At 45.2% G+C, this 26,235-nt stretch overlaps 1 protein-coding gene across 7 annotated transcripts in view; it reads right to left on the reverse strand.

Annotated features, from left to right (window-relative positions):
• The window catches only part of LOC136847478 (von Willebrand factor A domain-containing protein 8-like), a 737,466-nt gene that overhangs the window by 524,775 nt on the left and 186,456 nt on the right, over positions 1-26,235 (reverse strand). For all 7 annotated transcript variants that reach the window (XR_010855764.1, XM_067119221.1, XM_067119220.1 and 4 more), the window contains exons 4-5: positions 16,641-16,882; positions 16,323-16,490 (exon numbers count right to left, since the gene is read on the reverse strand). Coding sequence is in view for 6 of the 7 variants with exons in the window: in XM_067119221.1 (XP_066975322.1) it covers positions 16,323-16,490; positions 16,641-16,882 (410 nt within the window). In the remaining variant the exon portion in view is untranslated. The remainder of the gene's footprint in view (positions 1-16,322; positions 16,491-16,640; positions 16,883-26,235) is intronic.

Genomic DNA, 26,235 nt, shown 5'->3' on the forward strand with positions numbered 1-26,235 from the left:
GGTTAATGCATGCCTTTCATGATAAGCATTTAGGAAACGAGTGCTAACCATTTTCTTTTGGAGGAATAGTGCGAAAAAATTCGTCTGTGCAAAATTTTTCACTTAGCATTTCAGAATTGAGAATTATTTAGGCACAGACGAACTCCCACGTGGGACAAGACGAAATCAGTTTGCATTGCTGAAATACTCTCTCTCTCAGGTTAGCTAGCTAAAACTAAGTTCAAGTGTTAGGAAAGCGAAATTTGAACTCTGCTTCTATGAAAAATTACAAGGTTATTTCACCATTATCCGCCCATCCCAGGAATTTCCACGCAGTCAGGAAAGCCCAGACAGTGTTGTTAACAAAAGGGTTCATTCAACCAGTGTCTAAAAATAACCCGCATCAGCCTAGAGTCAGATGACCTTCATCCCCCCCCTTCCCCTCCCCACGTGCCTACCCAAATCTTCATTCACTGCCCGAGTAGTTTGTCCCCGTAACTTTGTCCACACTCGGGCCACTCTCAGCAAAAAAAAATTTTTTAATCCAAATTCCATGTCCTACTAGACCAATAAGTCCCAGGGGACAAATCCAGTTTCCAAGTCTTACAGGTCAAATTCAATTTCCACGTCCTACGAGACGGAATTTCCAAGTCCTATGGGACGAATCCAATTTCCAAGTCCTAAGAGACGAAATACAAATTCCACGTCCTCCATGATGTCCTCAAATTCTCCATGACGTCCTCAAATTCCACGTCCTCCGTTACGTCCACAAATTCCATGTCCTCCCTGACATCCTCAAATTCCACATCCTCCGTTACATCCTCAAGCACGTCCACAAATTCCACGTCCTTCATGATGTACTCAAATTCCACGCCCTCCGTGACGTCCACAAATTCCACGTCCTCCGTGACGTCCACAAATTCCACATCCTCCGTGACGTCCACAAATTCCACGTCCACCATGACGTCCACAAATTCCACGTCCTCAAATTCCACGTCCTCCGTGACATCCTCAAATTCCACGTTCTCCGTGATATCCACAAATTCTACGTCCTCTGTGACGTCCACCAATTCCTCGTCCCACGTGACAAAACAAATTCCACGTCCTCCGTGACGAAATTAATTCTAAGTCTTATGAGACAACAAACCTACTATCCCCGCAATAACCAGCCGAGGCCGTGAGAGAGATAAAGTATATTTCTTCATTTTAGCCATTCAGGCCACCCCCACATTTTATTAAGATGAAATAATGACAACAAACCTACTATCCTCGCAATAACCGGCCGAGGCCGTGCGAGAGATAAAGTATATTTCTTCATTTTAGCCATTCAGGACACCCCCACATTTCATTAAGTTGAAATAATTCCAATCGCCTGGTTGCCCCCACCTAAATCGGTTCCCGATCCCATTTATTTCTCAATCCAAATTCATTTAACTTTAGAGGGCCCTACCAACTAAATCTGTCAAAATGTCGACTCCAAGAGCCCAACACAATGAAGACTTTAAGTTCTACATGCAGGCAGGAAAAGACCTGGGAATGTCGGGCCAAGAATTACGGGTCTGGGTCCAGGGGAACCTAGACGCTGCAAAGGCGGAGAGAGAGATGGCAAGACAAGAAAAAGAGATGGAGTGGCAAGAGAGGGAGATAGAAAGAAAAGAAAGGGAGAAAGAGAGAATTGCCCAGGAGAAGAGAGAGGAGATAGAAAGGCAAGAACGGGAGAGAGAGAGAATTACCCAAGAGAAGAGAGAGGAGATAGAGATGCAAGAGAAGGAGAAAGAGAGAATAGCCCAGGAGAAAAGAGAGGATGCAGAAAGAATCGCCCGGAGAAAAGAAAGAAGAGAGAGAGAGAGAACAACAGCGTGCCCATGAACTCCAAGTGTTGGCCCAAATGAGTGCCTCTCCTCCTGCTCCCACTGCGGGGATGAGCGCCCTCAGCCAGGCCCATTCATTTATGCCGAAGTGGACTGAGGCAGAGCACAAAGTATGGCTCGAGTGGGCCAAAAGGGTCCTAGACTGCTGTGCCCTCCCCCCTGCTGAACTTTCCCTTGTTCTTACCAAATTCCTGGGAGGGAAGGCACTGATTGCCTATCACGCCCTCCCAGTGGAGGACTGGGGAGATTGGGAGGTCGTATGCCAAGTTGTCACCAAGGCGTACGAGATCACCCCCGAGCGCTGGAGGAGACGATGGAGAGGGCAGACAAGAGATATAGGCCAGACGTGGTCAGATTGGGCGTACCACTCGGAGCAGGCGCTAGTGAAATGGCTCGAGTCCAAAGGGGCCACCAGCACAGCCAAGGTACTCGAGAAGTTTAAGTTAGAACATTTCCTGTGCTACGCCCCTCCCACTCTGGCCACGCACGTAGTAGAAAAGGCCCCTGCGACACTGACAGAGTGTTGCCGCATAGCTGATACGTGGGAGACTCACCACCCTCAGGAGGGATCAATGGGGTGGAAGATCTATTCCCCGCCCTTCCTCAGGGGATCTGCTCCCCCCAAGAATGGGAACTTGGGGAAAACACTCACATGCGGCATTTGTAACAGGCTGGGGCATTCCTCTGACCAGTGCCGGAATCGGCCCACAGCCCCCTCTCACCACCCTTTGCGGCCAACCCCTCCGCCTCCTGTTCCCGCCCCCCGACCACTGCTGCAGCGGGCACTGCGCCCTGGCGGGAGTTCCGCCATGAAATCTGCCGCGACTGCAGAAAGCGGGGACATTACTTCTCCTCCTATAAACTCTGCCCTCGACACAACCAGCCCAAGACAGTGGGCACCATAGCTTGTCCTAAAGGCCTGCCGGGTGGATTGGGCTTGAGTCCATGAGTGTCGCACCTCCAGATGGGTCCAGTCCTGCCCGGAGGTTAGAAAATATAGTTGATACTGGGTTGGAGGTGAGCCTTATCGCATGCAGCAAGGTCCCCATGGAGCCATCATCCGCAAGGATGAACGGATGATGATCCTCTGGGTGAATGGGGACCAAAAGCACCTCCCAACAGTCAGATTGAGGGTCACCACGAGTGACGCCTCTAGAGAAAGGGAGCACCTCTTCAGCGTAGCCGAAATGTTAACAACTGGGAAGCCTCTTCTCCTGGGACAAGATCTGGTACAGTGGAAGGATCCCTTGATTCCACTTCGCTGCCTGAAGCCATCCAAACCTGTGGGCGTCCCAAGGCCACCTTGAAGAAATCAGGAGGATCTGCTTCCCCCTGCCCTGTCCCTAGGATCAATCCCTTGGCTCCAGGAGCTGCCCCCGGCCCCTGAAAAGGCAGAGACCAGTACACCGTCTACCACTGTCCTCATCACCAGGGGCGCAGCTGCCCTGCCCTCCCTTGCGAGGGAGTAGTTAATAGAAGCCCAAAAGACGGATGCCTCAATACAACGCCTCCGCAGGGAAGCCGCCACCAGCAAGGATGCTCTCACTGACCTGGTGAGAGACACCTTCCTGCTGGAGGCTGATCTCTTGTATAAGGTAACCCGGGGGCTCAATGAGCCGCCCCAGGTGCACCATAAGTTTGTGGTAGTCCCCCCGGCCCTGCAGAAAGACGTGCTGAGTTTAGCCCACGACAGCATCAGCGGGCACTTCGGTGTCGCACAAACCGCCCGTGCCATTGAGAGCAAATTCCACTGGCCCAGACTCCAGAAAAGTGTGAAACAATTCGTTGCTTCCTCCCCGACCTGTCAAGTGTCAGGAAACCCTAATGAGGTAGTACCACAAGCCCGCCCCGGAATGTCCCCTCCACCGGTGTCCCCTTCAGGGACGTCGTCATCGATTATTTTACTCTGCAAGGGAGAATGAAGAGTAAATCAGGAAACACCCACTGCCTCACCATCATAGATTGCTTTACCCGATATCCAGAGGCAATTCAGGTGAGGAGCAAAAGGTGAAGGCCCTAGTGAAGTTCTTCTGTCGGTTCGGGTTCCCGCCACTATACAAACAGACCAGGGTCGACACTTCATGTCGAAAGAGTTCCGTGATGGCATGGCCAGTCACGGAATAAAACATTTTCACTCGACGCCCTACCATCCCAAGAGCCAAGGGATAATTGAAAGGTTTCACCAATCACTATCCACGACGCTCAAGAAATTGGAACATGAGGGAGGTGGCTCGTGGGAGGACAACCTTCTGTATGCCCTTTTTGCCGCTTGCCATGCTCCCTCTGAAACCACAGGGTATAGCCCCTTCAAGCTATTATAAGCTCACTCCACCCGGGCGCCCCTCGACGTACTTTATGACGCGTGGGCGGACCTCGCTCATGCGGATTGGGCGGAAGAATTGCCCAGTATACAAAAGAACCTTCGGGCTGCTTGGGCGGTGGTCCAGGCCACAGAGGTGGCCACCTAAGAACGGGTGAAAATAAGATTCGACCAGACAGCCCGCTTTCACTCCTTCGAGAGACAGATCAGGTCCTAATCCTCTGGACAGGCGCCACCAGACCCCTAGAGACCCACTTCTCAGGTCCCCACAAAATCTTGGGAAAGCGCGGAGATCTAAATTATCTGGTAGACTGCAGGAAAAGGAGGGCCCAAGTGGCTACACATAAACCTTCTAAAAACTTACCAAGCCCATAGTGAGGAGGCACCCAAAGATGACCCGCCAACTCTTGGGGTAGTCGTTGGCACTGCTGCCCTGACCCACACGCCCACTACCAATTCGGAAATACTCGAAAACATAGAAGAAATTACTCCCGGTCTCGCTGCCACCCACTGGGAGGATATCCGACAGATATTGACTCGTTGGGTGCACAGACGTTCTCCAACATTCAATAAATATCAGAGAGGACATAACACCCACAGCTCAGGGATACTACTCGGTCAACCCGGATAAGGCCCGTAGGATTGAGGAGCAGGTCAAGCTCCAACTCGACCTTGGCCTTATAGGACATAGCTGCAGCCCCTGGGCTTCCCCAGTAGTTCTAATACCAAAGGAGGGCGGTGGAGATCGACTTTGCATCGATTTCTGAAAATTGAATGAAGCAACGGAGTCAGAACCTTAACCCCCTTCCACGGATCCAGGCTTGCTTAGATAGCCTGGGGAGTGCCCCCTATCTAAGCAAGATTGACTTGGAGAAGGGCTATTGGCAAGTCCCGCTGTCCAAGGAGTCGCGCCTCGGACGGAGTTCATAACTCCTAGCAGAATCTATCAATGCCGAGTTATGCCATTCAGTTTAAATAATGCTCCCACCTGTTTCCAATGTCTGATGAACAAGGTACTAGCGGGCATACAAAACTGTGTGGTATACTTGGACAACATTGTCACCTACGCCAGTACCTGGGAAGAGCACTTAGAGATATTAGAGCAAATTTTAACTGCCCTGGGAAAAGCCAATTTAGTAATCTACCTTAAAAAGTGCCAGTTCAGAGTCGGGGAAATTACGAACTTGGGCCATCAAGTAGGAAATGGGTGACTAGCGCCAAAGAGGCAAATATAGAAGCCATAAGGAATATGGCCTACCTGCCAACCAAACGGGATGCCCAACGCTTCATTGGAATGGTGCAGTACTTTCGAAGATTTATTCCAAACTTTGCGGATGCTGCTGCCTCCATCACTAACCTCTTCCGGGGAAAGCAGCCCTTCAGGTGCACGGAAGAGTGCAAAAGGGCATATGATAATTTGAAGGCCGTCTTAATCACCAGGCCGGTACTGCACACCCCAGACTACAAACGGCCCTTCTGCCTAGCAGTAGATGCCAGCGACGTCGGCACCGGAGCAGTAATGTTCCAGGAGAAAGAGGGAGTCAGACGCCCAGTGGCATATTACGCCAAGAAATTGAAACCCGCAGAAACCCATTATAGTACCATCAAAAAGGAATTGCTAGGAATGGTACTGGCGATGAAACACTTTGAGTCATACCACGCCGACCACACCTTCCCACTAATGGTGTATAATGATCATAACACCCTTGCGGTATCTAACTACATTTAGGAATCAGAATAAACATTTAATGCGGTGGTGCCTCGATCTCCAGGACTGTCACTGGAGAATCGAGCTCATCAAAGGCACAGATAACAAGATCGCCAATGTCCTATCCCGGTATCATAGTGAGTAATACCCTGGGGCCTTACTAGTGCACAAAACTCCATCTCAAGGCAAGAAAACCCGAGGGCTACAGCCGTAAAAGGCAGGTCTGGGCCAGTACTTCTTAAATACAGGGGGCATGGCCCGCCAGCCAGATGGTGGTGGCACATTCCCCTGCCTTCTTGTAATCCCAGGAACTTCATTCCACACCCCCCTCCTTTCTGTTTTAGCTTGCTCAATTACGTGTAAAGTAGTGCCACGCTAGGCACCGCCCACCAGTACTTGAAAGCGAAAACACGAGATGTGTATTGTAATGTTAGAGCCTCTTAAAGGCAAACTAACCGCATGTCTCTGTTTATTTAGAATTAAGGACACATGTATATGTAATTTAATTATTAATATTTTGACACCTGCCTCTAATTACCTTGACCTTGTAATCTTAAATAACTCATGCTCTTAGAATCAAATGAAATTAATATGCCGTGGTATTAAAGTAAAGTAATATCAGTTTGTGTTGGAAGGAGTATCCTAGTAACGTAACATAAAGCATCTTTTCCGACTTCTTAATTATCAACATTCGCACCCGAATGAAGGTGCGTATGTTATCTTCCGTGGGGAGCTATTATAATTAGCAAAAAGTCGCTAAAAGCCGACCCTTTAGAATGTTGAGAGTGGGATTGTCGACGCATAGCCGACCCAAGTTGACCCAGATACCAACACATAAAATTTATCAGTATTCTGATCTTTCGCTTCCCTTTTACCTGGGAAGACATTTGGATAGCACAGTCAAAAGGGGCAAGGATAAGAGGTTGAGTGCCACTCCCTTAAGCAGCTGAAATGAACTAAGCTGCTTAAAACAACCATTCTATGAGGCAGAGTGATCGAGCTGAATCGTCTTTCCACAGGACACTGCGCAGGAGATCGCTATGAGAAGCTGAGAGCCCCCTTGCCCCCCACCCGGTCACCACCTGACCCTCCTGACTCGGATCCAGTTCCTCCATCACCACGTGAACGGACATTCCATGTGAACTAGTGTATAGTGCCATGAGTGCAATCGACCTTCGTCATTCTTCCCCAGAGACCCGCTTCCCCCCCAATGGTAAAGTACAAGTGAAGGCTTTTCAGTCAAGACATTTTGCCTTTAGAAGTGTTTATTGAGTGCCAATATATCTCTGCATTCATTGTGCCATTTTACCCAGTGCTGTTTCAAGTGTTTTGTGTTCCAGTGTTAAGTGTTCATTCATCCCTCAAGACCTAGGCACCCCCAATGCAGTCTTGATCCATCTGTATGTTTTATATTTTCCCTTACTGGCATGTAATCCTTAAATCTCTCTTGCCAAGAGACCCATTTGCCGTGGACTCTTCTTGGGCTGTGCCTTGCGACCATTCAAGTCTCCAGTAGGAAGACCTCCAGGCTTCGCAAGCCTCAATATTGTTTACTTTTCCTTATTTTTTTTATCCTTTTATTATAAATACAATTACGTAACATTCCCTCATGAAGTAGAGCCCTAAGCTCATATGAAACATCCCTTTTTTCTTTTCTTTTTATGATTCCCTGGACTGTAAAGTCAGATTTTCAAGGCCAAGTGAGTAAAATTCCATTGCTGACCTGTTAAAGTGTTCTACAAATCCAGAAAACCAGGGGAAATCATAAAAATGATATTTTAATGATAAAATAAAGTTTGTTCATACTTACCTGGCAGATATATATATAGCTGTATTCTCCAAAGTCCGACAGAATTTCAAAATTCGCGGCAAACGCAGTGGCCGGGCAGGTGGTTAGTACCCATTCCCGCCGCTGGGAGGCGGGTATCAAGAACCATTCCCATTTTCTATTCAGATTTTCTAACGCCACTGACTCCTGAGGGGAGGAGGGAGGGCAATCTGAATATATATATCTGCCAGGTAAGTATGAACAAACTTTATTTTATCATTAAAATATCATTTTGTTCATGAGACTTACCTGTCAGATATATATATAGCTGAATACCACCTTTGGAGGGGGGGTAGAGACAGCCAAGAATTAGGGAAAAAACCAATTATTGGTAAAATTATTTTGGTTCCTTATCTGATAGCGTAGCTGACTGAGTGGTTACTGTCACTCTAGTCTGCTTCTGCTTTACTAGAGACCCCAGCAGGTAGTGACCTATATAGCTGGCGACTTCTAGATGATCTGTCAACGGGCGTGACCAAAATGTGACTAGATCATAGACCATACAAAGAGGACAAAAGAGCATTACTAACCACCTAACCAACACCTAAAGCGTTAGTTTGCAAAGGATTGGGAAGACTGCCTCCAGTAGTCGACCCAACAACCATAAAAACACAATTAAAGGGGATAGGATCAGAGTTACCCCTGTCCCCAAGGTTGCTGAAGCAGCAATGTATGGTCCCAGTGAAAAGCAATTTTCGTATGCTACCTAAACATCTGGCCAAGAGTGTGAGGCAAACACTGAATTGACTTCGCCAAAATGTGGCACTGAGAATGTCACTGAGTACCATATTTTTCTGGAACGCCATGGAGGTAGCAACTGCCCTCACCTCGTGAGCGTTAACTCTCAACAACTTGAAGTTGGAGTCGTCGCAACTAGAGTGTGCGTCCTTAATGACGTCCCTAATGAAGAATGCCAGTGCATTCTTCGACATAGGTTTAACTGGATGCCTCACAGAACACCATAAATTATCCGAGGGACCACGAGTGTCCTGTGTTCTTTTAAGGTAGTACTTGAGAGCTATAACTGGACATAGAACTCCCTCAGGTTCCTGTCCAATAAGGTCTGCTAAACCTTTAATTTCAAAGTGTCTAGGCCAAGGGTTAGAAGGCCTTTCATTCTTAGCCAAGAACTTAGGGCTTAAAGAATTGACAGCATCGTGTTCCTTGAAGCCCACATGACGGCCTCGAACTTCGCTCACTCTCTTTCTCGTCGCCAGAGCCGTGAGGAATGCCGTTTCGAGTAACATCCTTAAGAGATGCAGAGTGGAGAGGTTCAAAAGGACTAAACATCAAAAACTTGAGCACTACGTCCAAGTTCCAAGCAGGAGGAATTAGCTGAGGAACCTTGGACGTCTTGAAAGAGCTCGTAAGATCGTGGAGGTCCTTATTGTCAGACAAATCTAATCCTCTGTGTCTGAAAACAGTCGAAGGCATGCTCCGATAACACTTGATAGTCGGAACTGCTATACAGAGTTTTTCTCTTAAGTAAAGGAGAAAATCCGCAACCTGGCTCACAGTGATAGAGGAAGAGGAAAAACCCTTCTTTCTACACCGACCTTTGAAGGTTGCTCACTTCGCTAGATGTATCCTGTTAGATGAAGAACTTCTGGCTCTAGCGATGGCCCGTGCCACCTGGCCAGAAAAACCCCTTCGCTCTGACCAATCTTCGATAGTCTGAAAGCAGTCAGGTTCAGAGCGGGGAGATTTTGAAGATATCTCGCGAAGTGGGGTTGTATGAGCAGGTCTGCTCTCATAGGAAGGGTCCTCGGAACGTCTACCAACCAGAAGAGAAACTCCGAGAACCAGTGGTTCGAAGGCCAAAACGTGGGGATGAGAGTCATCCTCGTCCCTTGTGAGGCCGCGAACTTGCGTATGACTTCTCCCAGAAATTTGAACGGGGGAAAAGGCGTAAACATCTATTCCCGTCCAATCCCAGAGAAGAGCATCTATCGCAACTGCCCCCGGGTCGAGTACAGATGAGCTTTATAGAGGGAGCCTCGCTGTTCTTGAGGTCGTGAAAAGATCCACAAGATGGCAACCCCAAAATTTCCAAAAATCTTGGCAAACCTCCTGATGAAGGGTCCATTCCTTCGGCAGGAGTTGATGGCGCCAACTGAGCAGGTCTGCTCGAACATTTTCGACCCCTGCAACAAAACTTGTGAGAATTGAAATGTTGCAAGCATAGGCTCAAAGAATAATCTCTCTTGCAAGGCTGAACAGAGAACAAGAGAGTGTTCCGCCCTGTCTCTTGAGGTAATCCAATGCCGTAGTGTTGTCCGAGTTTACTAGAACTACACGATTGCAAACTTGGACCTCGAAGAATTGGAGAGCTAAAAGATAGCCGCCAAATCTTTGATGTTGATGTGCCAGGACACCTGTTCCTCTCTCCAGGTTCCTAACACTTCCTCTCCCCCTAGTGTTGCCCCCCAACCTGTTGACGACCCGTAGGAAAAACAACACTAGGTCGGGGTTCAGAAGCTTGAGGGAGATCCCTTTCTGCAATTTCGTTGGATCGAGCCACCACTACAGATCCTCTTTTATAGAAGGAAGAATTCTCAATTCCTCTTTCAAGTCTTCCTTGCTTTGCCAGTTCTCCAACAGAAAGAACTGAAGAGGCCTGAGATGCAGACTCCCCAGGGAAACAAACTTCTCCAGCGAGGAAATGGTCCCCAGCAGACTCATTCATTCCCTCACCGAGCATGTTTCCTTCCTCAAGAAGGCCGAGACTTTTTCGTACATAGAAGTTGCCGTTCTTGCGACGGAGATGCTATAAAAGCCGCTGAATACATCTGAATTCCCAGACACAATGGACAGTGAGGGGATCAGCTGCAACTTTTCCACAGACCAGAAGTCCCAGGGACTTCACGAGTTGCAGAGTCAACTGAAGGTCCTCCAGATACCTTTGCTTCGACGACGCTCGAATCAACCAGTCGTCCAAGTAGAGTGAGATCCTGACGTGCGACAGGTGCAACTGCATCGCAACGTTTTTCATGAGAAGTGTAAACACCCTCGGAGCAAAATGTGACGACAACAGCATCTGGTGTTCCCATGCGGTCACCCATCCAAGAACTGACCAGACAACGCGTTTTAACTTCGCTGATCGGATCGGACGAAGCAGTGCTTTCAACGTGGTATGGCCGTTGTGCAGAGTCCAAAGCAGAGAGCCCTGAACTGGTATGTCTAGTCCCCAAGACAACCTGAGATACTTCATCGAACGTGGATGAATTGGGGGTGAAGATAAGTATCTTGGAGATCCAAAGATACCATCCAATCCCGGGATGAAGGGCTCCTAGTATTGACTGCGAGGTCTCCATCTTGAACTTTTCCTTCGGACCAAGTTGTTCGACCTGTTGACGTCCAAGACGGGTCTCCAGCCTACTGAAAGTTTTGGGACTAGAAACAATCTGTAGTAAAATCCCGGGGAACTGCGAGTCCAAGACCTGTTCCACTGCTCTCCGCTCGAGCAGGTCAAACAGAATTTTCTGTTTGACAGGATGGCAATTGGGAAACAAAAAACAAAGGAGGAGGAGACAGGAAGGGAATCAAGTAACCTCTCTCTAACAGTAGGAGGGACCAAACGTCTGCCTCTCTCTCTTTCCAGGCTTGTGCAAAATGAAGCCTGGTTGCTAATGGAGTCTGGAGATGAAAGGAGTCACTTGCTACCTCTCTTGAAGTGACATTCCTTCGGGAAAAACTCTCTCTCTCGTGGTGCGGGTCTCGTGTTGCTTCCCATGGAAGCCCCTTTGTTTGTAGGCAATTTATTTAGCTTTCGTTTGCTTTTTGTATCATTGAGATCGGTGCATTCGTTATGGAGGAGATGCAGTTTGAATGTCGATAACTTTAGTTTTAAGATATACGATATTTTTTGCTTCTCTGTGTATTTATTTGCTTGCTGTTACACAGTTTGATGTTTTACGACATGTTTGAAAAGCCAAAAAATATAACAATAGACTTGCAAAGTAATATAACTTCGCTAAATGAAGCTAGATGAAGCGAGTGTCAAAACACGGCTCAGGTTGGGCAGCGCAACGTATTACTTAGTCAAGCTCTGAGCTGCTACTGACTGACTGCCACTGACTGCCCTGCGGCATTCCTGGCTTTCGCTGATGCGTACTAGGTCCACAGGGTTGCCATATAACACATTAGATATTATTATTTCATAGCTAAAAGGAAATTACTACCGATATACTGACATTATCATTATATTATACGAAAAATGTAATTTTGTCTATGATAGGGTTACTGTTTTTGTTTATAACTCCTAACTATGGCGAATTTAATAAAACTTTCTGAGAAGATAGTCAGGATATGTATGATACCATATATAAAATATCCCAGAAAATTTTGATTTTTCGATTTTTTCGTCAAACGCTCCCCTTAAGACAAAGACAACTGCGAAGGTGGAGAGAGAGGAGCCGAAGGTTGAAAAGTCTCAGGAAACAGATCCTTAAGTAAAAAAGCCAGAGTCTGATAATCAGAGGAAGAAGAAGACGAAAGATGTTTCTCTTCATCCAAAGGCTGTGACGAAAGAGGAAGTTCTTCCCCGGCTGGCGGGTCTTGAGTGAGTGGTGAAAGTAGTTCCGATTAAGAAGCCGCGTCGTAAAGCGGGAACTCCCATGATCGAAGAAGTCAAGTACTGGCTAAATTAAGAAGGACATCAGATGTTGAAGCGGGTAGTTGTGCGTCATGATGTACAACTGGAGCGGCGTCAACACAAGACTTGAAGCTATACGGCGAAGCGAGCGCGGAGCGTCATGGCGTGACGTGCGAGAGGCTCCGTGGCAAGTACGAGAAGAGAGTCACAGCGTGGCGCGCGGCGTCATGGCTAAGCGCGCCGGCGTCAAGGTGAGGCGCGTGAAGCGTGAGAAGCGCCACGAAGAGCAAGACACGCGCTCCTGGCGCGAGTCAAGAGAAAAGTCCAACACCTCAAATAGGGGAAGACGATTAGGAAGCCACTAAACACTCTCTCTAGACGACAGACGAAGCCCCAAAACATCTAGCAGGCGAGGAAGACGAAGGTGAGGAGACCTCTTAAAGGTGAAAGTCTGTACCTCTTAACAGGCAGTTTGAATCTTGAAAGGTTCATGAGAGCATCCAGCTGTTGTTGCAAACCCAACAAAATCTTACAGCGTTGGAGAAGCAACTCTCAGAGGGAGAAGGGCTGAACCTTCTGCGGAGGAATATCCATGCAACTTTCGGGGAAGAGCACAAACGTCTAGAGGAAGAGGACGTGAAGCGTCCTCTCCTCTAAGCTTCTCTTAAGAGGGCAAGAGTCCAACCGAGAGCTCCAACCCCGAGGCGGGGAGGATGTGTCGGAGGACGAGAAGCAATCCTTCAGGATGCGTGCCTGTGCACGATCCCTGGCAGCCTGGATAGCGTCATCAGGACCTGCCGAAGGGACGCCAGATCGGTGGGAAGCCCCCGTAACCCTCATGCGGCTTTCGACATGCCCCCTCCCTGGTCCTGGGAGTTCGACAGAGGTCCAGGCCTAGAGGCATTATAGGGCCGATCTGACGCCCCCTCCACAACACTAGGGGCACTAGCACTAACACTTTGCGTTTGAATTGCATTCACTTTAGTTTCAAGAGCACGCATTGACTCCAACACGAGAGCCAGGGTATTACCTTCTGCAGCAACAAACTACAGGGTTAGTACTAAAATTTACTACAGGGTTACTAGTAGGAGAAAACCCTGACTGTCCATCTAAGGATGCACTCTAGGAGGAAGATCTCCTCAGCCTATCACGCTCCAATTTAAGCATATAGGCTTCATATTTCTTCCACTCACCCTCAGATAATCCCACACATTCATTATACCAATTATCATAGAGCATTGAACACCCTTACATATCATACATAAAGTGTGAGGAACTATCGAAGTCTTCGATAGCCTCACCTTACATTCACCCAAGCTACAGACTCAATAGCTAGAGGTAAGACATCTTAATTATAAGAAAAGTCAAAAGCAAAATAAAAAACGGTCCACAAAGAGCGTATGCCAAGTCACAGATCCAGTCGAATACCAGAAAACAACCAAAATACTTAAGTGACAACAAATTTCGAAATCCAAATGGCGGAGGAACTGACAACAAGTGTTGACAGTCCGGCGACAGAGAAAATCTGAATAGAAAATGGGAATGGTTCCTGATACCCGCCTCCCAGCGGCGGGAATGGGTACTAACCACCTGCCCGGCCACTGCGTGTGCCGCGAATTTTGAAATTCTGTCGGACTTCGGAGAATACAGCTATATATATATCTGACAGGTAAGTCTCATGAACAAAATATCCTTTAATAAAATTTGAATTATCATACACATAAAATCACTAAAAAAAACAAGCTCCAGCAAGTCAGACCTAGCCCTCTTCACCCATCCAACACTGCATCCCCACCCCTTCCCAGCCAGGAAAACTGCTCCCCAGCTCCACCCACCTTCCAAAGCAACCCCTTCTCTGAGTGTTTCTCTACCCAGCCTTACTGTCCCTCCTCTCCCATGGTGCCCAACCACCTGACCCGCACTTATCACCATGGAAGTTTCTCCAGGCCTCCCCCACCCACCACAACCCTTTCTCAGTCTGTTTACAAAGAGTAAGCAGTGTTACCAACATTTTCCTGAAGCCGCATTGCCAACCAGTTTTTTTCAAATTTTTTGAAATTTATATGTCATATATCTTGAGCCTTGGTCCCTGGGATCCGGTTGTGTCCGGATAATGTTGAATTTTTGAAAATGATGATAGTGATAAGGATTATTGAAGGACTACAGTAATAATATTCCTTGTGATCATAGCAACCTTGACCTACTGAGAGCAGACTGTGTAAATTGTATTATGATTGTTTGTAATCGGGCAAATAAAAGTGAATATATGTGTCTGTTAATAGCAAACTGCATAATCACTAAGGACAGATCACTCTGGATTGAGGAACTAAAGACTAAAGAGGAAAAAAGATGTAAAGAAGACAAACTGCAAAGGTTAAGGACTATAGGTGCATGAGAAGAATATAGAACAGTTAGAAACCATTAAAAGTATATAATAAGGAAAAGAAAACTGAATATTAACATCAAAAAATCTAAGAAGCATGAACAGATATGAATAAATTATACAGAATGCTGGATAGCTCAAATGGAAATATATGGGAACAAAGGATCCCACAAGGTTTTGGTGATCAAGAACTAGCAAGAACAGCAGGAACATCTGTGGCCATAGCACACGGGACTCTGGGGTAAGAAACCATGGCTAAATGAATGAGGTCCACTGAGACTGATCCGACATTAGACCTTTAGCCAACGTCACATGATTCACGGCAGTATATTGGGAAGGAAACCCCAGACCACAGTGAATCCTGCATACCTTCAGCAGCTTCTTTGTCTCCTTGGGAAATCTTACAGTAATACTAGCAGATGCCAGAAAGGCAGGAACCACAGCAGGAGTGGTGGGGAAGGCAGGTGCACTAACAACAACAACCCCATGCACAGAGTACAAGTTGATCATCACCTGGTCAATGTGTACCCTCCTCAGACCAAGTGAGGGAGGACAGATGGACACCACCCCAGTAGAAGCAGCAGGGCTCAAGGTAGCACCAACAGTACCTACACATCTTTTTCTCAATTTTCATGTATCTTCCACGGACAGGTGACAATGAGACATACTTGACATCATTGCCAGCCAGCATGCATTGCTGATCTCTGCAAATCATATGCATAAAATGAAGGTAGATTGTCATGGGCAGCATGTCGACCTCAGGATCTTCACTAATCATTTTTCCTAAGGATGGTTTATTAGGCATCATCATTATTACAAAAACACAATGAGCACAATCCACAGATAAGCAAAAGCACTAAAACAAGAAAATACTCAAGTAAGCTCCAACAACAGCCATGATAAAAGAAATAGTCTGGTACATCTATACCAAGTAAAATACCCAAAGAAAAAGTGGCACTGCATACCAAGTGGATGAGTGAGTCCCCCTCACTTGTCTGCTGTTATTTAACCACCTGGTAGCAACCTTCAATGACTAGGACAGCTCTCGCAAAAGGTATTCCATATAAAAAACAGAAGTTTGTATCCTCATACAAACAAATGGATAATGACATAGTAACAGACTCAAAAACACCAGAACAACACAAGCACCTAAAAAAACTGCAAAACAAAACATACAGGCAGAATTACCTATGATAAGAGTACAAGCTGCCACCACTGGACACTCAGGTAGAATGACTAAGCATAGTAGTCACAGCAGCATGTGGAGGAAGAAAAATCAAAGAAAAGTACACCAGCTGCAACATATCAGAACACCACTCATGGATGTGAACAGGCAGCAAACATGATCAACACCAACAATGGCACAACTACTGTACATGCTTCAGAAGCAGTAACAAGTTGGAAGAAAGACATGCTAGAGAAACTTGGAGAGAAAGACAGGGCATCCACACTCAAACAACATGCATAGTAGACTAAGAAGCATCAATAATTTAATAATGCAACAGAGAGTTGGCTGAGCATGCACTGTGCATCGCACGCAGATGCACAATCTTAACTACTTTTACAACTCTGACAGGTTACACCTATCTTTTTAAAAACTTCTTCTCAGAGTACTGCAAAAGTTCAAATACAGACAAACCTGAAGTAGTTTATCATATCTGTGACTAGCTATCAAAAATCTCCCATCTTCAAGCTGCATCTCTCTATTTTCCAGAAGGTTGTTAAGAACTGGCAGAACATTTCTTTCTGTTTTTTCTATACCTTCTAAAATTAAAATACGACCTTCCACAGCTGCTCGTACAGCACTCTGAAAAAAATATAGAATAAGACCTCAGTTTAAAATCTGACTACCATTTTTTTACAATAATACACAAAAATAAGACAAAGTTCTCAGGAATATAAATTTTTAGAAAAAACAAGTATCTTTGAAACATCATTAAATTCAGAAAAAAATTACCTGATCATGATAAAATGAAGTACCCCCTTTGATCTCTCTCCTTTGCTTGAGGTCTGTGTCTGTTGTATCTCTTGTGAGGGTAACATATTCAGCTTCTCGTTTAGTGAGCTGTAAATATGCTAAAGCTAACAATCTTTTCTGGGGTCCAGGAGGTCCTATGAGAAAAACATCCTGGCCAAGTTGATCTTTCTGCAGAAGCCATCGTAAATGTTGTAAAACAGACTGAGGAATGTTGCAGGGCACTGAAAAAATATAGAGGACTTACATATAATGTCAGAAAATTTTCTGATTTCTACTTTCCTAGATATACATACATGATCATTTTATGTGAGAATATTCCTCACTGTAATATGCAATTGGTCACTGAACCATGGTAACAAGATAGTTAACTAGTGATAGGTAAATGAATGGGGAGAGGCCCCCCAGTTGCCTGCTGACAACAAGCAATTTTTCCTTCAACATCAGAGGCTACACAAGGTGATTGAGGTGGGATTACGGTAAAAGACTGGTTTGTAAACCTAATAAAAATACAAGTTACTTAAAAATTTTTATAATTGTTCCTACAGAAATACAAACCATCACCTATATTGCAGGAGACTCACTCCTTAGGTGGGGGGATAGTCTCTCAACTAACTGGAAAGCTGAATCTCCAAATGCAATGGCCAGGCTCCTGTCATGATTATAATGAGAGAAATAATGACTCCTGTAACCTCTATGTAAATCTGGAACAGGGATGCAAAACAGACAGAGCTCTGAGCCAAAGTGAGTTGTGTCTGAATTTTCACGTTAGGAAAACGTTGGAGAACCAGGTGCTGCCCTAAAGGTTAGTGGGCAGATAGTGTCTGGGTTAATCAGAAGTTGATGGATTCAGATACCACCTTTACCACGAGGCAACTTCCCTCCCCCACTTGCTTTTGTTAAAATGGAGGGAGGAGGGAGCCACATCTCATGAGCTAAAGAGTCTAAAATAGATGCCTGACTGTGAGGTTTGCCTACGTCGTGGCTCATCCAGTACACACTCAACCTGACTGCTGCCTCACAGAGGAAGACAAAAGGGAGAGACAGCCAGTTGCTCACCTAATCAACCTCAAGCTTTATGCCACCTGAGTGCCTCTGGCAACATGCTCTTTTGTCTGATCAGAGATTGGAGATTACACAACCTGTTCAGCACTCGCCACAAGTCCTAAGGAAAAAGGACCAAAGACTTATGGGCAGTGTTCATTGGGTGAAATAAGTTAATGTAGTCTGCTACCCACTAGACACCTGCACTCATTACCTGTCAACTGAAAAGTTCATTGAATGGCTAGAGATGGGCCAATGACCCTGTTTAGAATTATTTCAACCAAAACTGGATGACTGTCCTCCTCACAGGATGAATGGTATGTCTGCTTAGTTACTTTATGAAATCAGAAAAGGGTGCTCTAGACACCATCTTTTTGTGCCTGCCAATGCTACAAAGAGAACCCAACATTGGCCTAAGAAGTCAAGTTCTCGTAGATAGTGCTACAGGGTTTATACTGAGCAAGAAGCATCTAATACAGTTCCACTAACAAATTCTTGACAGGTGGGGATCAAGAGTTCTTGAGTCTTATCAGTGACAAGAATAAAAGGAATCCCCAGCCCTCTGAAAGCCAGGTAAGATACAAATGCAACTTGTCAACATGCTACAAGGATACAGATTGCAGAATAAATCTTGAGGGCGAGATCTAATCTGAGACCTCTCCCAAGAATAATTCAGTGACTAAGTTGGCCTGCAGAGAGTTACAGCGACCTTGGGAGGACTAAGCTAATAAGGTGGACGAGACGGTTCAAAGCTCATCAATAGCAAGGACAACTCGACTGAGGAAAAGGGGTCCATGCCCTCCAGTCAGAAGACCTGGCAAAGGCTTCACTACAGGAACTAAGAGGAACTTGTTTCAATAAATAACTGTGGGTATCTGCTGTTATACAGAATTCCAGATATTTATGATGTACTTTCCTTCAGCGGCAGGAAGGATCCGTAACTATTCAAGTTTGTTTATTATTACTTAAATACTTGGTACAGCCTACTGTCCTTCCTGCTGCCATAATGACAATTGGCAATTATTTGACTCCTCCTCTCTTTGTATTTTTGTTGTTTATGAGGGAGCGTCGAGACCTGCCGATAACGAAGCGAGAGTTCTGTCAGAGCCAGAGGGCAGTTGAGCCAGTCTTGAGTATGAGTCAGTCTTCAGTGTGAGCCAGTATAAGCCAGTTTTAGTTGAGCGAGTCATCGACAAGTCTGATGTACATTTATGGCTCTGCTAATATTACTTTGAGTCATGAGTCCCTCACGAGGCATTTGTATATTTCCCTGTGACTCCATATTTTGGATGGCATATTTGACGGCCAACTGGATGTTCTCTGGCAGCCCCAGTTTATGGTTAGTCACGGTCTCGGACTTCACCTCACCTCAGTGGATGATTCAGTCGGGACATACAACGTTCTACAAAGTATTAGCGTCAGTCACTTCTTGCTCGGATGGACTAGGGTCAGTACCAAGTATTGCTAAGACAAATACTTAATGGTAACCGTAGTCATCTCTTTGAAACTTTGTTGCTGCCTTTTAATGACCTTTCTGCCTGGAATTGGTTAAGTACGATTATTTTTGTATATTATATTTTTTATACTGAAGAATTTTTCTTGTCCTTGCAGTGGTTTCTGAAGTTCTGCTGAAGGTTATTCTTTATAGTATTTACATAAGTGGTAAGCTAAGACTTCGTTTTCATTGTCATATGTTAAAAGACACAAATGAAGAATATTATCTTTCTATAAATAGTAACTTATATGGGTGTTACATCATTTCAGGATAGGGTTATCCAGCATTGGTAATGTGGTGTGGCGGAATTTCAAACCACAAAAAACAGTACACAACACTCACCCTGGTCCTCGGTTGCTGGAAGATGGAGTAAGGCGTCCACGGTCGCCAACACAGCACACAAAACCACACAAACCAAACCAAAACAGAAAAACACACGACTCACGAACATACAGCAACAAGTACAGCACACTAACAAGGAAAAACAACAACTCTGAATCAGCACACAAACAAACTGTTTAAGACCAAAAAAACGACTGACCGGCACTAGCTCTGACTCAAAACTCACTCTAAAACCGAAAAATCCACAGACAGACAGCGCCGTAAACAAACTAACGACCTCATCCCTCTTCCAACAACCGAAGCACTCACTAACGACAATTACTCTCTCTCTCTCTCTCTCTCTCTCTCTCTCTCTCTCTCTCTCTCTCTCTCTCTCTCTCTCTCTCTCTCTCTCACAAAACGTTGGGAAACGCTAAATAAAAACAAATTTATTCATCCCTCTATAATTCTCCCCCCTTTTAGCATTTCCCAAGCAATACCTTTCACACCGCATTCAAATCGCCTTACGCAACACCCACGGATGCTCACTAGCAGGTCCTCTAGATCGCGTTCGCGGGCACGCAATCATTCTCTCAGAATCATTCTCTCTTCTAGCAACATTCAAATCCACATCTTCTCCTCCATTCTCTCTCAGATTCATGCTATCTTCTTCACTATTCCCACTCTCAATTTCATCCACAATCTCATCTATACCCTCTAACTCGTTCCCGAATACCTCCCCCAATTCTTCAACTAACCCATCCCATTCGCTCATTGACCTTTCCAATTCTTGCAACGATTCATTCATGCTTTCAATCACTCGTATATTACTGCTACGCTCTCTTACTCTTACACTTTCGCTCACCTCCAACCGTTCACTAACCCCTACACGTTCAGTCAACTCAGTTATATCAAACCCGCATATGCTATACGTTCTATTCATACCATCCCATTCATCCGTATTACACGCTTTATCATTCATTTCCACTTTGGCACTCACACCCCTATCACACAACTTACGACCATTCCGTTCACTTACGTTCTTCCCTTTCTTACGTTTTCTACCATACTCTATCAAAACAAATTGCTGATCCTCCATACACAAGCTCTCATGCATACTTGGTTCACCCACATTCGATTTCAACCATTTATACACCCCATTCTCTCTTACATATTCTGGTACATCCTTCCATCTACGCAATTGGTTGTGATGCGCTCGTATTTCTCTCACACTACCATCTACACATACTTCCCCTACAACATAACTAAGCCCACTGGGACCAACTTCCAACACTTCATACGGACCCTCAAATTTTTCACGCACTTTATTTACATTCAACCGCCCTTTCTCGATTACTTCTTTTAACACTTTCTCGCCCACCTTGTAACTTTCAAACCTTTCATGCGCCTTCTTCCATACCTCCCTATCATTCTCAGATAGACCCAATCTCGGTCTCACTATCTTTTCAAAATTTAACACATATTTACACGGAGACATACCAGTACCCTTATGCACGGTGGCGTTGTATACCCACAACGCCGCCCAACATTTACATCCCAATCATTATCACATTCACTCATCATACGTAATATCTCCGTCCAACGTTCTCACCGCTCGTTCCGCCAATCCATTCGCACTGGGCATATACGGCGTAGAGTACACATGCTCTATGCCCCAATCACGCAACATTTGCTCAAACTCCCATCCAACAAATTCAGGCCCATTGTCACTCAACATTCGCGTCGGCTTGCACACACACACATTGGCAACATCACTTGACCCACCATTCTCGCTACAGTCTCACTCTTTTTGTTCCGAATCGCTACTGCATACGCAAACTTACTCAAATGATCTACCATTACATCCATTCCCACATGTCCTCTAGCAGTCACAGGCAACAACACACAATCAATCACAACCATCTCAAATAACTCTTTCATCTGCAATCGCAACACAGGTGGATTCGCATGCACACTTTGATACTTACCCTTCTGACAGTCCGCACACGTAATCGCTACATCCGCACAAATTTTACTCAATCCAGGCACATACAATCTCTCTCTCATACATTCCCATAACTTATTTTTCCCCAGATGCCCAAACCTATTATGCACCAATAAACACATACCCACGGCTGCGTCTTCCGAAAATACTGGCACATACACTTCCCATCCCATATTCCTTCCTGATGCAAAAATAAACTATACCTTTACATACAACAAATCTCTTAGCACTTCGCTTATACACTTCTAACTCAGACGGCCAGCTTCCTACTCTTACACCCCCTAACACACACTCTCTTAACATATTTATTTTCATGCACTGATTTTGCATCTGCTTAATTTCCTCTTCACTCAACAAATCATTTTCACTCCTTGCAATATCTACCATACCTACAAAACTAGTTTTAGACACATCCCCTCCTTTAACCTTCGCTATTTCCCTGCCGCCCTTTCCTAAAATTCCCCTCCCGACATCCACACTTATATCATGCATTCTCATAAAATCAATTCCTAATAAAAAACATGTTGGCATATCATTCTCATCCATGACTACAAAATTATGTATTATTTCAAATCCCCCTAACTGAATTTTTTATTGTACCTCCTCCCATACTAACACACTCCCTTGTCCCAAACCATGTATCCTTACACTCGTTGATTTTCTTTTATATCCCAATTGCACCTTTCCAATTCACTAACTACTGTACTACTCACTAACGACACTTGTGCTCCCGTGTCTACCAAACTACAATATTTATTCTGATCCACCACTACATTCGTTACTAATTTACCTTTCACTTCATGCATACACGCTCTCACGGCTACATTCACCTGCTTAGCTTCCTCACAACCATCCTCATCACATTCATCTTCAACGATATCCTCAACCCTACCCCTTATTCCCTCATTTTCCCCACAATCACCTTTCTTAACCAGCCAGCTACAAGTATCCTTTCCACAGTGAACATTTAAAATCACATCTGTACCATTTTCATTCACCCTTCCTTTATACTCCACCGGCCTATTCCATCCAAAGAACAATCGTACTGTAATTTTAAACATTTCAGCCACTACCAACAACACTTTCACTAACTTTTCCTCCTCATCTAATTCCCTTCCTTCCTCGCGCACTCCTCCTTCCGGCATCTCATTCATCACCTTTTCACGTAACTCGTTCATGCTTGCAGGTACTCCGTCAATCAACCCATTTGTTTCCAAATTACTCAACCCCCCAAACAGACATTCCCACACTCGATTCTCCCCTACATACTGTTGCTTTACCACAAATCCTACAGGTACTTGGTCCGGGTCCCAGTCACTCCTAACCCTATCATCTCTTTCAGTCCACATACGCGACATAGCATCTGCAACAATATTCTGTCTACCTTGTACATACTCTACCTTAAAACTAAACTCATTCAAATCCTCTATCGTTCTCGCAATTCTAGCATTCACACTCTCCTTTTTAACCATATATACTAGCGGTCGATGGTCCGTCCATTATCACAAAATCTACCCCATACAAAAATACTTTCAACGCCACACAAAAACCTTATTGCAGCCAATTCCTTTTCAATCACCGAATATTTCAACTCTGCCTTTCCAAACGCCTTGCTCACGCACGCAATTACTCTCAATTGTTCTCCCCATTCACCTTCTGCATTTGTGTACCAAGCATCCTCCCATACTATATTTACTTGCATCCGTATACAGTTCTAGTTTATTTGCATTCTCACTATAGTCTGGGAAAGCCAACGTCACGTCTCTTGCAGCCTCCTCTTTCAATCTCTTGAACACTTCGATCATTCGCTCATCCCATTTCAATCTTACACAATTTCTCTTCCCCGTCCATTCAGTAAGTGGTTTCCCGATCCCTGAACAATCTTTTATAAACTTCCTTCCAAACTCAATTAAACCCAAAAATCCTTTCAACTCATGCACGGTCCGGGGGCGTGGAGATTCCTTTACCTTATTCACGAACCTATCACTCTTCCTTACACCTCTTCCACTCACCATATGCCCTAGGAATTCCACCTCCCCAGCCAACCAAGCACACTTTCCAAGTTTTACTTTTATTCCTACTTCTTCCAACCTTTCTAACACTCGTTCAAGCAGTTCCATATTCTCTTCTACAGTCTCACTGCAATCAAAATATCATCTATAAAACAGTTACCTTCTTGCGATCAAACCCAGCCAGAACCACATTCATTGCCCTTTGGAAGGCAGCAGGCGCATTAGCCAGTCCGAAACTTAATCTCCGGAACTGGTAGTGGCAGGAACTACTAGAAAAGGCCGTAATATGCCTGCTCCCTTCCTCCAGAGGCATCTGGTAATAGCCCCTTGCCAGATCTAATTTTGTAAACACTTTCATTCCATTCATCTTGTACACACAATCAGACACCACATTCATCGGGAATCGCTCTTTCACAGTTACTTCATTCACCTTCCGATAATCCACACACATTCGCAAACTTCCATCTGGCTTACGTATCGGTACAATGGGGCTATTCCAGGCGCTCGTGCTCCTTTCAATCACTCCCACCCTCTCAAGCTCCTCACACTGCTCCTCTATCTCACGATTGATAGACGGAGAAAATGTCGGGACGCTGATATATGGGGGTGTCGTCTTCAGAACTATTTTAAATTCCGGAAGCTTCAATCCCCAAAATCCTCGCCACCACGACTCAATGCCCCCTGCCTATCCCACAACATTCTCCTCAATCGTTCTCTTACGTTATCACTTACATTTTCATCTACCTTTACTCTTTCTTTCAACTCCTCATACGTCCAATCATTAGCTCCTTTCAAATCACCTGTCATCACCTGCCGTACCTTCACGTACCTCTCATCATCCACATTCACCAACGCACGTAATATTCCCACGCAATCTCCCTCACATATTCCTCGGACTCGCTTCTTCCTGACACTCGGCAATGACGTTATATATACCCTCGGATCTCCCATGTTCAAAACCCCATCATATACACACACATTTGCCCTGACTAATTTATTTATGTCTATTCCTCAACCACATACTCACACCTATCATTGTTGGCTATCCCGAGGCTATCCGGCCATGCCACTTTCACACTCACAACTTCTCCAATCTCATGTGGCACTTTTACCCTCTCTGTCGCAATTACAGGCCCTCTCTTCCACAATTTTTGCTCAACCCTACCATCCTTCCCCAAATACAAATCCCCAAGCACATCCCCTTTCATACGTAATTCAATTACATTCATACTAGGACGGACCACCGTCCCGCATTTTTTCAAAAACTCACATCCCAATAAAATATCATATTTATCATTCGTACTCTCAATCACACAAAAATCACTTTCATCCACCACTACACCCCCAATTTCTAACCGTTCACACACTCTTCCAACCACTGCTACTCCTAAATTTCCAATCCCTCTTACTTCCCCCCTGACAGTTCCTAATCTCACACGTATTCCTCAATTTCTCACATCCAATCTTAAATATGACATTCATACTACACCCGGTATCTACTAAGGCAATCAATCTTACTCCCTTACAACACACTTGCACACTCATGCACTCGTCAGTCTTTCCAGCAAAACTCCCTCATGCAACAACCCCTCACGTACATGCATCACACGCACCGCTTGCATCCTGGAGGATCCGCCCATTTGAACCCCCTTCACACTCAGTTTCCCGAATTCGCTGTCACAGTCACCCTCTTTCGTCTACATACACTTGATACATGCCCTTCCATTCCACATTCGTCACACTTCGCTCTCGGTTCTGAACACATTCTCGCATAATGCCCATTCTTACCACAGTTGCCACATATTACATTCACTGGGTACCCCTACAACCATTAGCAATATGACCCACCTGTCCGCACCTGTAGCATTTAACCCCTATCTTTCGTACACACCCTTACCAAATGTCCCGATTGCCCACACCCGAACACGCTCCTAAAGCCCACCTACACTCATTCTTTGTATGTCCTTCCTTTCCACATCTAAAACACTTGCCGACTTCCACTCATCGACCTTCCCTTTGTACACTACTATCCCTAACCCGTCCAATCCGTTGTTCCCTTACAAACCCACCATTCATCCTCACTGGCACCTCCACATTACTTGCTCTTACACTCCTATCTATTACACTATCAGCCATTCTCATTGGGCCCCTCAACACTGCATCCCTAAAGCTTCCACACTCTGGTACTCTCTCATCTACCCCAGCCCTTACACTTACACTTCTACTCTCTTTTATAACCCTGTCAAGCTCATAATCTTCTATAATTTCCAAAATTTCTCCCCAAGTCAACCTTTCATTCGTCCATCTTTTCTTCTCCTTCCGCTTCAAGTTCACAAATTCTCTAACTCCATCTGGCACTGTCCCTAACAACTTCCATACTAACTCCTTACATTCATCTATCCCATCATCCCCAAACTTCTTCCTTGCCAACGTCTCCAGCCTACAAGCATACAGTGACAAGGTTTCCCCAGCTTTCATTCTTGCCTCATCAAATTCATTCTTCCTCTTATACTTAACACTCGCTTTCATACGCCTCGCTTGCTCAACTAGTCTAGCTTTTACCTTGTCATACTCAACATCTCCCACACTCATAATAACCCTATACATATCAAGCAAAAACCCAGTCAAATATTCTCCTAATTCTCGTGCCCACACTCTCTTACTTTCCCCATACTTATCCTGACAAAACCTTTCATACTC

The sequence above is a fragment of the Macrobrachium rosenbergii genome, chromosome 16 (assembly GCF_040412425.1).
Source record: "Macrobrachium rosenbergii isolate ZJJX-2024 chromosome 16, ASM4041242v1, whole genome shotgun sequence".
Classification (NCBI taxonomy): Eukaryota; Metazoa; Arthropoda; class Malacostraca; order Decapoda; family Palaemonidae; genus Macrobrachium; species Macrobrachium rosenbergii.